We start from the raw sequence: 13,530 nt of genomic DNA, 5'->3' as shown, positions 1-13,530 counted from the left end.
TGTCACTCATGAGCTAAAAGTAAGTGGTTGCTGAGAACCAGCATCATAATCATTGCAGCACAGGCTTTGAAAAGAGTCAAATCTACCTGAGAAGAGTCCTGGTTATACATGATCTCCTGCTCCACGCGCCCATCTGCTGATGATTGGCAGTTCTCTCCTAGAGAGAAAGGGAGAAAACTAGGTAGAAGACTGTCAGTCATCAGCAGGTGAGCAGGAATTCATGAATAACCATGACTCTTCTCAGGTGGCCGTGACTCTTTTCCAGGCCCAGTCTGCAATGATTGTAATGTTGGTTCTCGGCAACTACTTACTTTTAACTTTTAAATGACAGACCAGTGAAATCAACTCGCCTGTCTACTTTATGCTGCCGTTAGTATGGGCTACATAAAGTTGATGACGGGTTCCCTTTAAAGGGTTTCTGTCACCTGAAAAATGGGTATTAAGCTGGCAGACCTTAGCGATGTGCTGATGTCAGCTGAACATAACTATATTAGAGCCATCTCACTGCCTGAAGCTGGTATTGAGAAACAAACTTTTATAATATGCTAATTAGCATCCAGGAAGAGGGCGGAGTTGGCGTTGGACCTGCTCCTACAGGCTCCGTTTGCCCACCTCTTTTCATGCCCTTCTTCTCTTGACAGCGCCAGAGCAGCGCTGCTCTTCTCCTGCCGCCTGTGTCTGCAGTGTAAATCTCGCGCCGTGGCGCAGTGAGGGAAGGACGCTCAGAGGCTGCTGACTTCCTCACTGCGCCTGCGCTGAATAATGAATGGAGCGAGATTTACACTGCAGACACAGGCGGCAGGAGAAGAGCAGCGCTGCTCTGGCCCTGTCAAGAGAAGAAGGGCATGAAAAGAGGTGGGCAAACGGAGCCTGTAGGAGCAGGTCCAACGCCAACTCCGCCCTCTTCCTGGATGCTAATTAGCATATGATAAAAGTTTGTTTCTCAATACCGGCTTCAGGCAGTGAGATGGCTCTAATATAGTTATGTTCAGCTGACATCAGCACATCGCTAAGGTCTGCCAGCTTAATACCCATTTTTTAGGTGCCAGAAACCCTTTAAAGCTGTACTGAAATACATTGTCGGGAGTCCTCTCTATTATATTGGCACAGCACTGCTGTCCTGCCTAAATATTTCAGGGCAACTTTGAGCGCTCATACTGGGGGAACGCGTCGGAAAAAAAAAAAAAATGGTGATCTGTATTACTGCAGATAATAATCCAGATTGTGACAGACTACCTTCACTAATTTTTACACATTTCGGGAGCTCAATGAACCAGAAACTGGATTATTTGCCAGCTAGTAGCTGGCATAGATCGGGTTTGATTTTGATATTGATGACTTAGGCCTCTTGCACATGACCGTATGTCTTTTTCAGTATTTTACGGTCCACAAAAAACGGATCCGCAAAAAATACAATGACATCCGCGTGCATTCCGTTTTTTTGCGGAACGGAACATCTGGCCCCTAATAGAACAGTACTATCCTTGTCCGTTATGTGGACAATAATAGGACATGTTCTATCTTTGAACGGAAATACGGAAACGGAAGGCGTACGGAGTACCTTCCGTGTTTTTTTTGCGGATCCGTTGAAGTGAATGGTTCCATATATGGAACGCAAAAAACTGAACGGAACCGGAAAAAAAAAACGTTTGTGTGCAAGAGGCCTTATCCGCAGGTTAGTCCAAGATAAGATGGGCAGGAGTGGAGGTACTTTACTCTAACAATTATTCTATAAAATTAAAATAATTATTTCTAGAAAAATTATTTAATGGAGAGATTAATAATGTTTCTAACTATAGAATCCCAATAAATAGATCTCATGTTGCTAATTTATTCTCTCAGTCGGACAAAGCTACTCACATAGGGTATTGCAAGGAATAGTTACGAATGAATGTTATTGGAGAGCAATAGCACAGTCTGTACCCTAATAAAAACTGGGGAGAATGTGGAAGGACTTGAAGGGTTTATCCAGGAGAAGATATGTATTGCTTATCCTCAGGATAGGTCGTCAGTATCAGATCTGCAGGGGTCCAACATCTGGGACCCCCCCTCCCTCCGCCCATCAGCTGTTAGAGGAGGCCTCATCACTGTACATCAGTCACATGGCCTCGTCGCCGCTCAGTCAATTCAAGTCAATGGGGCTGAGTTCCAATACCATATACAGCCACTATACAATGTCGGCGGTGTCCTTGGAAAGGGCTGAATACTATACGTAACGATACTTGCAGGGATACATCCCACAATTCTCTGACTAATGTCACCACCGGAGACAATCACCGCCCCCTTTGGGTACCCATATCAACATACAGAGACTGTGATTAGAATTTCCCTAATAGCAATAATTACTCAAATAATCAAATATTATTATATAAATATACCTGCTACCTTTTTAATACCTGTCAGCAGTTTTAAACTTAATAAGGTGGGGTTCAATTTTCCCCAATTTTTTTCCTCCAAATATTGTTATTTGATAACTAATAAAAATTTATTTTAAATCAATGGTGTCATAACCTGGGTCATTTTCTGGCTAAATTGACATCCCAGGGTATTTTTTCTGTTTTTGTGTTCTGTTCTGTTAGGATAGTCCATCAATATCCGATCATGTTGTAGTTTCCGCACCAGAACCGCACAGCTGTGACCATTGTGTAATGGACAAGCCGCGTTATTACAGCACTGCTCCCATAGAAGTGAATGCGGGCAGCGCTGCAGTTTAGGCTCTTTTTAGAAAGGTGGTGTAAATGGGTAAAAAGGTCACACGTTTTTGAGTTTTCCAATCCTTTCACAGTTTATCCTAAAACTGTTCAGTTGTGTTTGGACACCAGTGTGGAACCCAAAATGACACCTGAATGGGCAGCACATTGTCAGTGTAGCATCTATCCAGTGAAGTTCTGATACCTTATAAAAAGGGGTATTTTGGTTTGCAATTTTCAGCATCAATTGACCTGAAACAACACACGTTATCACTTACTAAGGCTACATGCACACGACCATATGTGTTCTGCAGTCCGCAAAAAAAATATGGATGACATCCGTATGCCATCTGTTTTGTTTTGCGGATCCATTGTAACAATGCCTAAAACGGACAAGAATAGGACATGTTCTATTTTATTTGTTGGTCTACGGAACGGACATACAGATGCGGACAGTACAGGATGTGCATGATTATATTATTTCTATGATTTTTCTTCAGTAATATGGCCAGTGACATCCGCAAATTTATATATCATACCGTGCAGTATGTTTTTACCTTTGTTTTTTCTGTGATTTTTTTATTTTATTTAATTTTTTATTTTTGAGGGAGTAGTGAATGCGCTCCTATTTTATCTTGGGAGTAGCATTCCTTTGCACTTTTGCCCTTCCTATCCAATAGAGCGCCTTGATTAGGTGGTACATATGGGTGTGCTTGCTCCTCCTCCCATCAGGTGCTTGATGCACATGGAGGTGACTAGGAGCAGCACACCATATGAGCGGCATCTGCGCTCCTGAACATAGAAGCCCAATGGCTTTGGTAGGTTTAGCGTAGGACCTGCCTGACCTGAGACCACCTTGGCGCTTGGTAGGTGGGCACAGATGTGTTTTGATCAAAATATATTGGCTAAGTGTCTCAAATATTATCATATCAGAGTGAGGACTTTGTCCATGTATAGTGCATCTACTTTACTAAGTGCATTATTATCTTATTTCTGTGATTTTCTTTAAGCAGGCTTGGATCCAGGGTTACCATCAGAAATTTTAGGGCTCCATGCAGGCAAACCGCGTGCCACTCATTTTTATTCACACTGTTTACCAATTGCCATAAATAATATGTTTACTATAGTGTGCAGGTTGTATGATTACAGGAATACTGTATATTGTTTTGTGATATTTAAGGCAGCTGTTCTCTACACAAACCGTCAGGAGTTCAAATCTCACTGAAACCTATAAAATAGTCTTTATAGTAAAGGTTATAGCAGAAAAATAGAATGTTAACTTTTAACAAGTTACAATTTTCTGCAAAGTTACTAAAAGAAGAAAGAAAAATAATCAAGCAAAACCATTAAAATTTTTGCAACATCCTTAAGGAAATTTGTCATTGGAAAATACCCTATTGTTTAAATCACTTTTTTATGTTTAACATATTTTTGAATAATTTTTCTCGATTTTTTTTTTTTTTTTTAATTTTCCATGTATTCCATATTGTTAAACAAAAATGATAAAATCCTAGTTTTTGCATCGGCCACTAAGCCTAATAATAGGCGCCACTTCTTGGTCTGTACAGATCACTTTACTGCTGTTATCTGCTTATCTGTCATTCTAATCCTGCCTGTAATGATAAGGAGATATCGCCTCTGTGTATAGATAAAACAATTTTCTTAATGCTTTCTAAACACTGTTAAGAACATCTCAGGCAAGATGGCCGCCCCCATAATCATGTCCAGAAAATAGAATGAAAGGAAATCAGTGACTGCCGGGGGTCAAAATGGACTGGACAGAATGTCATCATCTAATTTATATAATGCAGTATGGTTGACTGCTGGTGGTGTTGTGTTTTTTTTTTTTTTTTTGTGTGCAACTGTTAAACCCCTTTTAATTTAATTCAGGTAAATTTCATGTAAGATTCCGGGCAGATTTGCTGTCATGTCCAGCTTGCAATGCTTTGCAGTTGGTTTTCTGAACAGCAGATGTCGTCTCTGTTCCTCTCTGCACCAGGATTGCTTATGTTAAAGGTAATGGTAATAGATAAGCTGGCCCTGTTACTGTACTTGGAGTACTCCTAGTACAGTGAGCTTGTCCTGTTCCCACCACCCTCCCAAAATATGACCGTTTGCATCAGAAAGTACTAATCTAACAGATGTTTCACTTTTGTCTGAGCGTGGAAGGTCTACAATGCTAAGATAATAATCTAAGATTTCTCACCTTTCTTCCCTCCGCTATTTAGGCCCAAAATCTCACCCCACAAGACTACAACCTCCGTTGGTCTGGGCTGTCGGTAACAGTGGGCGAAGTGCTGGAGAGAAGTTTGCCCCATGTCAGCAGGACTGATTGGCACATGGCCTTCACAGGCATGTCCCGTAAGCAGATGATTTACAGTGCAGCCAAAGCTCTGGCGGGAATGTACAAGCAGCGTCTCCCACCAAGAATTCTTTGAAAGCAACCTGACTTGACAATTTTTTTTTATAGAATTGTGTGTATAGATCTAAGATGACTTGGAGCAGTAGTTCTCTATTGTTGAAAGCACAATTGCCTTCTGTTGAGAGATCTGATTTCTGTGCTATCAAGAGGTTACAACATGTGATATATGCATTGCTAAACATCTGAAATGTAGGCCCCTTCCTACCTCCACTCACAATGCCTGTGGCAAGTAGGTAGGCCGGGCTTATACTGCCTATACATTCTTCAGTAATCGCATCATGTTGGCTTATATATTTGCTTTAATCTATGTATGTCAATGTATATAATGCAAATGTCCCATCATTTTCATATGTGTAGATCATACAGCCAGGAATATATTAAATGTGATTGCACCTTAATTGTCCAGTTTTTCTTAATTATTATTTGGTAGTTATTAGGGTCCTTTACCATGGGCTTGATATCAATCCAAGCATCAATGATCCCCTCTGTATAGGGATGAATAATCACTACAGCGATTGTTGATCCCCTTACAGATTCATTGTTTGTTGGCAGTACATTCCTGTTGTGCTGCCCACAAACAATGATTTCAGGAGCCGCAAAAGAGATGAGATCACCCAGCAAACAAGCGTTTACTGCTGCCAATCGCCAATTATCGGAAACAAGCTTTCAAACAAATCTTCATCTCCGATGATTGTCCTGATCCACTCCCCGTGTTAAAGGGCCCTTACAGTTAAGGATAATAACCTTATCTAGGTGGTAGTTGCAGTGGTGACCTGGAAGAATGGCCTGCCACCCTTGATACTGATTATCTTTTGTCTTTAGATTGCAAATGAATATGTCTACTAACTAATAACCTGTTTTTGGTAAATTACATATAATGTTTGGGTGCAGTTCATCTCCATTTTGATCCTTGGGAAGTAATTCATGCTGTTTATTGAGTCCTAAGGGATTGCAGTGATGTCAGACAAGCTGGCGATCACTTCAACCCACTTCCCTTTTTGTTCTAATGTACATATATTTCCATCTGTGTTACAAATCTGGCAGTGCCTATTCTAGTAAAGGTTCTGAATGTCCATTGTGCATGTAGAATGTTATGTCAGATTTTTGTCTAGCTTCCAAATACAGTGTAATCCAAAATTGCACCTCAATGACCAGGATGGTTATTTTAGAGCTAAGTATTTTGTGGTTGTTTTATAGAAGATTGCATAATCACCTATGGCATATACCTTTCCTTAAAGAGTTATTCCCATCTTGGATGTCTGATAGATGCGGGACCCAGAGATGGGATCGGCAGCTATACTTTGAACGGAGCCCGCAAAGTGCCGGAGGACGCACAGCACATGCGCGGCTGCCCTCCATTCATTTCTATAGGGCTTCCGGAAATAGCCAAGCCAGTGGTCCCAGCGATTTGCCCCCAATATCCAAGATGGGAATACCCTTTTAAGTACTTATTACACAGGCTGATGCATTAGCAGTTACGGGGGGATGTACCGAATGTTCCTGGTAATTGCCTGATCGTTGAGCCAAGATGATAGGTGCATTTACACATAGGAGTAGGAAGCATTTCCTCTGGGGACGAACAATGGCTAGTGTGATCGTTGGTCCCCATAAAGATTCGTTGTTTACTGGCAGCGTATCCCTGTTTACACAGGGCAATGTGCTGGTGACAATGGTTTAATGTGCAACATAAAAGATGTGATAACTGGGAGACCGCCAGCGCCTTTACACAGGGCAATTCTGTGATCGGCGGCACCTTCACACATAGCAATTATTGGGAACAAGTGTTGCCCTTATCCTCACCCCATGTAAAGGGGCAGCTTGATGGCTATTGGGCAAACACTTGTTCAGTTGACAGCCATTATTTTTGTACTAAATGCAGACAGGAGGAGTGAATTTGTATTTCACAGAAGCCTGCGGGGTTAATACAGACGTTGCTTCTACTTCTAAGGATACGGGTACATGGCAACACACGTCACAACCAAGTATCCCAGTGTAGCAGGACTGCGATAGGAATGAATGTGGTCGCAGCACAGCTCACCCGTCTGTTGTGACTGCGACATGTGAATCGCAACAATCCCGCAGTGTTGGATTTTTTTTTGTGATTCGCATGTCGCAGTTGCAGCAGACATGCGAGTTGCACTGCGATACTTCAGAAATCGCCATGTAGCCGGAGTGATTGACACGTGACATTTCCAGTTTTAGTGCTGCTGTATAATATTCATTCAGCAGTGAAGGGGGGATTTACAGAATCCCATGTGCACAAAGCACTTGACATCTGTGCAGCTTTGGGGGATGACTGTAATTTTTCAGTTGTTTTCCACAGTTCAACAGCAAAACACTGCTCTGCAGCTAAGCTCGATACCCTGTGCGGATGTGGAAATACTTTATTCTTTGTAGGTTATGCTCACATTTTTGTTAAAGGCATTGTTTAGAGGGGGAAAAAAAGCTGCTTTCTTTCCCAGAAACGCCTCTATTGTCCATGAGCTGTGTCTGGTTTTGCAGCACAGCCCCATTCAATTGTGCGGTGCTGGTTCTTTAAAAAAAAATTGAGACCAAAACCTATTGAAATATCCAATTTATCTCAAGTGAAGCTTATTGTTATGACCAGCGGTACGCTCAGAAGTGAAAGGATTGTTACCTCTATTGTCCTTCTGCCTTTTAAAATATCATTTTAGATGTTATCTCTGGTCGAAAATTTAAAATAAAGATTTCTGGAGCTCGTTTTATCAGGCCCTTGATAAATGGTGTGTCCAAGTCCTATATTATGAATGATAGCATCAGTGTTGCATTTTACTGCCCTTGCAAGAAACGCAGCACAGACTTTTACAAGCTTCACTTTATTCTCCTTTACAGTGAATCACAGCGTATATCCCACTGTGAGCGAAATGCGTAGGAAGCCAGGGCGGGCATGGTGACTCATGCCACACATAGCCCTATGTATGAGCAGAAATAATTGCTACTGCTTGCTATTGCTTTCGCTTGTGCCAGCCGCAACACTGTGGGTCGAGCTTCAATAAAAAACCTGGTGCCTTGTTGTACATGGTAAAACTGAGCTGTAATTGCTTTTGGAGTTTTTCTGTATTTTATAACATTGATTTTTCTTTGGAGATTCATTACAAGGGGAGGAAAATATAAAAGGGACTGTCGCCAGTTTTATGCTGCTTTATCTGAGGACAGCATAAACTGGTGGCAGAGACCCTGATCGAAACGCTGGGTCACCCCATCTCATAATCCATGGTTTACAAAAAATTACAAAACTTTCAAGAAATTTTTAAGATGTGTATTGTGTAACAGGTCTTTTTCCAAACAATGCCATTGCTATTTACAATTATCCATCTCCCCCAGCCAGCGCCACCAGCCCCATGCATAGCCATCCACCGCCCCCCCACGCATCAGTAGATTGGGGCCCCTGCTAATATACTTACCTTTCCTGCAGGGTGCATGGCTGGCTTATGGAGTCCGCAGGAGACAGACTGCGTCTTCTTCCCAGCATGCACTGGGAGGGACCTGATGTCATACACAGCATCAGCCCTGGCCAGTGCCGAGTCGGGAGGATACGGAGTGATGAGTGAGAAGCTTCAATGATATGGCGATATAGACAAAATCTATATCGTTGCCCGAATTTATATCGTATATTGTTTATATCGCCCACCCCTAATTGGCAGTTCTCTTTTTGTGTAGGAAGAAAGTTACCACTCTGCGGTTTGCAGAGCGGAAAGCAGGGAGATCATGAATACAAGGACTCCAAGCTCGTGCACTGCCTTGAGCTGCCCAGTAGGGATCGGAAGAAAACAGCTGGATCAAAAAAGTTAATGACCCAGCATTTCAGTCGAGGTCTCTGTCACCAGTTTTATGTTTCCCCCAGAGTAACATAAAAATGGATACGGATGCCCTTTAAGGCCTCATGCACATGACCGTAGATCGGGTCCGCATCTAAGCCGCAGTTTTTGCGGCTCGGGTGCGGACCCATTCACTTCAATGGGGCCGCAAAAGGTTCAGACAGCACTCTGTGTGCTGTCTGCATCCTTTGCTCTGTTCTGTGGCCCCGCAAAAAAAATATAGCATGTCCTATTCTTGTCCGTTTTGCAGACAAGAATAGCCATGTCTACAATAGGCCGCCCGTTCCGCAACCTGCGGAAGGCACACGGACGGCTTCCATTTTTTCCGTATACGTGGTTTGCGGACCGCAAAAAATAGAACGGTCGTGTGCATGTAGCCTAACATACAGTTTGATACCCACAGGGTTTCTAAGATGTCTTAGTAATTTATATGACCTTCTTAAAGCAAGATTGACCTTCTCCACAGATGAATCTTAACTTTTCTATACCAAGTGGATTTCCCCACATTTTTAAATGCTAATTATGAAATAACATCTCTAATAAATCAGTTAAGATTTTTATTTTTATTTTAGTTGGCCAGTAAGATTTTTTTTTTTTTTTTTTTATTAAAATGATAAGCAGTTTTGATGCACATGCACCACTTTGGGATGAATATATTGCTTTTGGTCTTGTACACTAGTTTAGGTTGCTGCTTAACTTGGATGCCTAAGACTGATTTTGGAAAAAAAAAATGTTATACCCAGTTTGGAAGCAGTACACAAATATATTTGCCATTTGGCTTATTATGTGTATCGGCATTCAATAAATGGTTTTACAATTAGTTTTGTTTCCAGTTTCTTTATTTGTTTCTCCACTTTAAGAGCATACCCCTTGTCACATTAAACAGTAAACGGGAGGGGGGGGGGCTTATCAAGACTAGAACTTTCTGCTCAGTAATTGGTAGCTGTCAATCACTGATAGGACCGCCTCCTTGACTTCAAATCGCAGAATGAGTAGGGATTTAAATGGATGAAATACAGGTTTTACTGAATCTTTTCCCTCAAAACTATACATCAATCTGCTCAGCTCCTCCTGCTCTATAATATTCTGCTGGAAGATTATACTGTATTTCCATAGTGACAAGTTCCCTTTTAATTTATGTCAAGACACACACATCTTAAATTAGGCACATCCTGAGCCAGTCCGTGTCCTAGATTAAAATCTACGTCATAGTCATTTACAGAAGGGAACTAGCACAAATTATAGTGAATTTGCTTATGACCCCCTTACAAAGCACCACCTGCACCAAAATTTAAGCGCGTGGGAGCTTAAAAAGTGAAAAATTTAGCCGTACAAATGTTATATGCCAAAAACTGGCATGAAGGGTTACAATAAATGACGACCAATGGCTTCCATCAGATTTTATTTTGTGCATCACATTTCTAGTGGCTCAGAAGTTTACGTGAACATGGGTATTATTTGGTAGTATTGTCTTTTATATTGTCTAACTTTGGTCAAACACTCCACAAGCTTCTCACAATAAGTGCTGGAATTTTGTCCCATTCCTCCTGACAGAAGTGGTATAACTGAGTTGGGTTTGTAGCCTCCCTGCTCATACATGCCTTTTCATTTCTGCCCATATATTTTCTAAGGAATTGAGGTCAGGGCTCTTTAAGGGCCATTCCATTACCTTCACTTCCTTGTCCTTAAGCCATTTTGCCACATCTTTGGAAGTATGCTTATGGTCATTGTCCATTTGGAAGACCTATTTGCACCCAAGCTTTAAAGGCTATATACACCTTCGGGGGCAATTTTTTTTATGATTGCATTTTACTCTTATTTGCCTAAAAATAACTTTTCAATTGGTCTTTATTAAATAATATTCTGTCACAAAGGATTAACTGTTTGTCTAGCTGTGTGAATGGTACTTTCACTTTGTGCCAGTGATCTAATAAACCTTATCTCTAAATTACTAAAAGGTCATAAACGCTTATTTAAGCCACATTCTTATCAGTAAGATAAGAACTGAGCTATGGAGAGTGTTTATAAGATAAGAGATAAAGAGCAGATGGAACAGAGCGAAAATGCAGATCTTGCTACTAGAGAAACTCAAAGATGTGCAGAGAAAAGGGCTCAACATTTTTAACCCCTTCATGCATTTTCACATACATGTACATAAGAGAATGCAGTTTCTTGCTACATCCTCACGTGCATGTACGTGATGTGATCGGGCTGTTACTGATGGCCAGGCCCCTGCTGCATCCGCCGGCATCGCTATATGCAGTGATGCCGGAGGATTAACCCTTTCACATGCCGTGGTCAGCGCTGACTCCGGCAGATGCAGAGGGAGGAGGCTCCCTCTGACTCCATCGCCCCCCCTGCGCTGCGCTGACAGGCAGCCCTGATGCCTTACACAGGCATCGGGGCCTGCTAGCTACAGAAGCTCAGGAGATCCAGCCTGAGGGCTGGGTCTCCTAGGCAACTGTCAGCGTCTTACTGTGTAAGACGCTGACAGTTCAATTCAGTACAATACAGAATGTATTGTACCGAATTAAAACAGGGATCAAACCCTGAAAAGGTGAAGTCCCACAGTGGGACAAATATAAAAAGTTTAAAAAAAAGTTGTTATTTATAATGAACTAATTTAAGTTTGAAGTAAAAAAAAAAAAAAGCCCCCTCACCATAAAATAGTGTTTTTAAAAAATAAATTAAAAACAGACATATTGGGTATCGCCGTGTCCATAGCAACATGCTCTATTAAAATGTCACATAATCTACCACCTCAGGTGAACGCCATAGGAAGAGCAGAAAGTGTAATTCCAAGTGATCAAAAAGACATGTACCCCAAAATAGTACTAATCAAACTGTCATCTCTTCCCACAAAAAAATTAGACCCTACCTAAGACAAAAGATTTAAAAAATATATGGCTTTCAGAAAATGGAGACACTAAAACATGATTTTTCTTCAAAAATGCTTTTATTCTGTAAAACTTATGTATACTTTTATTTAAGTTTTACACAATAACAGCATTTTTGAAACAAAAAAAATTGTTTTAGTGTCTCCTTTTTCTGAGAGCCATAGTTTTTTAATTTTTTGGACGATTGTCTTAGGAAGGATCTAATTTTTTGCGGGATGAGATGATGGTTTGGTATGATTTTGGGGTGCATATGACTTTTTGATCGCTTGGTATTACACTTTTTGTGATGTAAAGTGACAAAAAATTGCTTTTTTACACCTTTTTTATTTTACGGTGTTCATCTGAGGGCTTAGTTCATGTGATATTTTTATACAGTAGGTTCTTACGGACGTGGCGATACCTAATATGTATACTTTTTTAAATGTATTTATTAGGTATCGCCACGTCTGTAAGAACCTGCTGTATAAAAATATCACATGAACTAACCCTTCAGGTGAACACCGTAATAAAAGCCATTTTTTATCACCTTACATCACAAAAAGTGTAATACCAAGTGATCAAAAAGTCATACGCATCCCAAAATCATACCAATCAAACCGCAAAAATGAGATCCTACCTAAAACAATCGCCCAAAAAAATAAAAATACGGAGACACAAAAAATCTTTATTTTTTTAAATGCTTTATTATGTAAAACCAAAACAACAATGAAAAAAGTAGTCATATTTGGTATTGTCGCTTCCGCAACACCCAGTTCTATAAAAATACCACGTGATCTAACCTGTCAGATGTACAGTACGTTGTAAATAAAAAATTAAAACCATGCCAAAACAACTATTTCTTGTTACTTTGCCTTACAAAAAGTGTAATATAGAGCAACCAAAAATCATATGTACCCTAAAATAGTACCAACAAAACTGCCACCTTATCCCGTAGTTTCCAAAATGGGGTCACTTTTTTGGAGTTTTATATTCCACTAAAGTAGGGAAAATTGGCTTCTACCTCACAGGTTTTTTTTTTTGCCTTCGTCTGGATCAACTTACAGGATAACAGGCCGAACTGGATGGACAAATGTCTTTTTTCGGCCTTATGTACCATGTTACTAAGTGACACATGTCAGATTTGCAAAAAATGGCCTGGCCCTTAAGGTGAAAAATGGCAGGGTTTTGAAGGGGTTAATAAAGACCAAATAAAAAAAATGAGTTTTAGCTCAAAATAATAAAAGTATTGCACCCAAAGGTGCTCCTCGCTGATTAAGACCAGTGTGGAGAACGCTGGTCTTAATAAAGTCAGGTCCTGACAGACAGATATGGACCGTCAATATTTGCAGTGTGGGAGAATTTCCCAAGAGCGTAATTTCACATGTGCAAGCTTTGACGCTAATGATAGGGTACATTGTAAAAAAAAAAAAAAAAAAAGCAACATATATCCAAAATCACATCAAAATGGCACATGTGAGCACACTTGGGTGGTTTAACCCCTTCTGTCTCAGCGCCGTACATGTGGCATCTGCTCGCAAGCTCAGTGGGGCAACACAGCTGTCGGGTCTCTGGTGTTTCAAACAACAGAGGCGATCACACCAATTGCAGACATTTTTGATGCCGTGGTAAAAATCTAAGTGCTGAAGATCGAATCTGACAATCAGGGGAGCCGTTTCCTTGCTCTGATGGGCTGGGTTTCTCAG

General features: G+C 40.9%; 1 protein-coding gene across 1 annotated transcript in view; it reads left to right on the top strand.

The window, feature by feature from the left end:
- The window catches only part of PRRC1 (proline rich coiled-coil 1), a 42,209-nt gene extending 33,305 nt beyond the window's left edge, over window positions 1–8,904 (top strand). Inside the window, exon 9 of the mRNA XM_044275862.1 lies at window positions 4,919–8,904. Coding sequence (XP_044131797.1) covers window positions 4,919–5,128 — 210 coding nt within the window. The 3' untranslated portion in view covers window positions 5,129–8,904. The remainder of the gene's footprint in view (window positions 1–4,918) is intronic.
- Window positions 8,905–13,530: the final 4,626 nt, after the last annotated feature.

This window comes from Bufo gargarizans, chromosome 1 (assembly GCF_014858855.1).
Source record: "Bufo gargarizans isolate SCDJY-AF-19 chromosome 1, ASM1485885v1, whole genome shotgun sequence".
NCBI lineage: Eukaryota > Metazoa > Chordata > Amphibia > Anura > Bufonidae > Bufo > Bufo gargarizans.
Note: the sequence above shows the minus strand (reverse complement) of the source record. Positions and strands in the feature narration are given on the sequence as shown.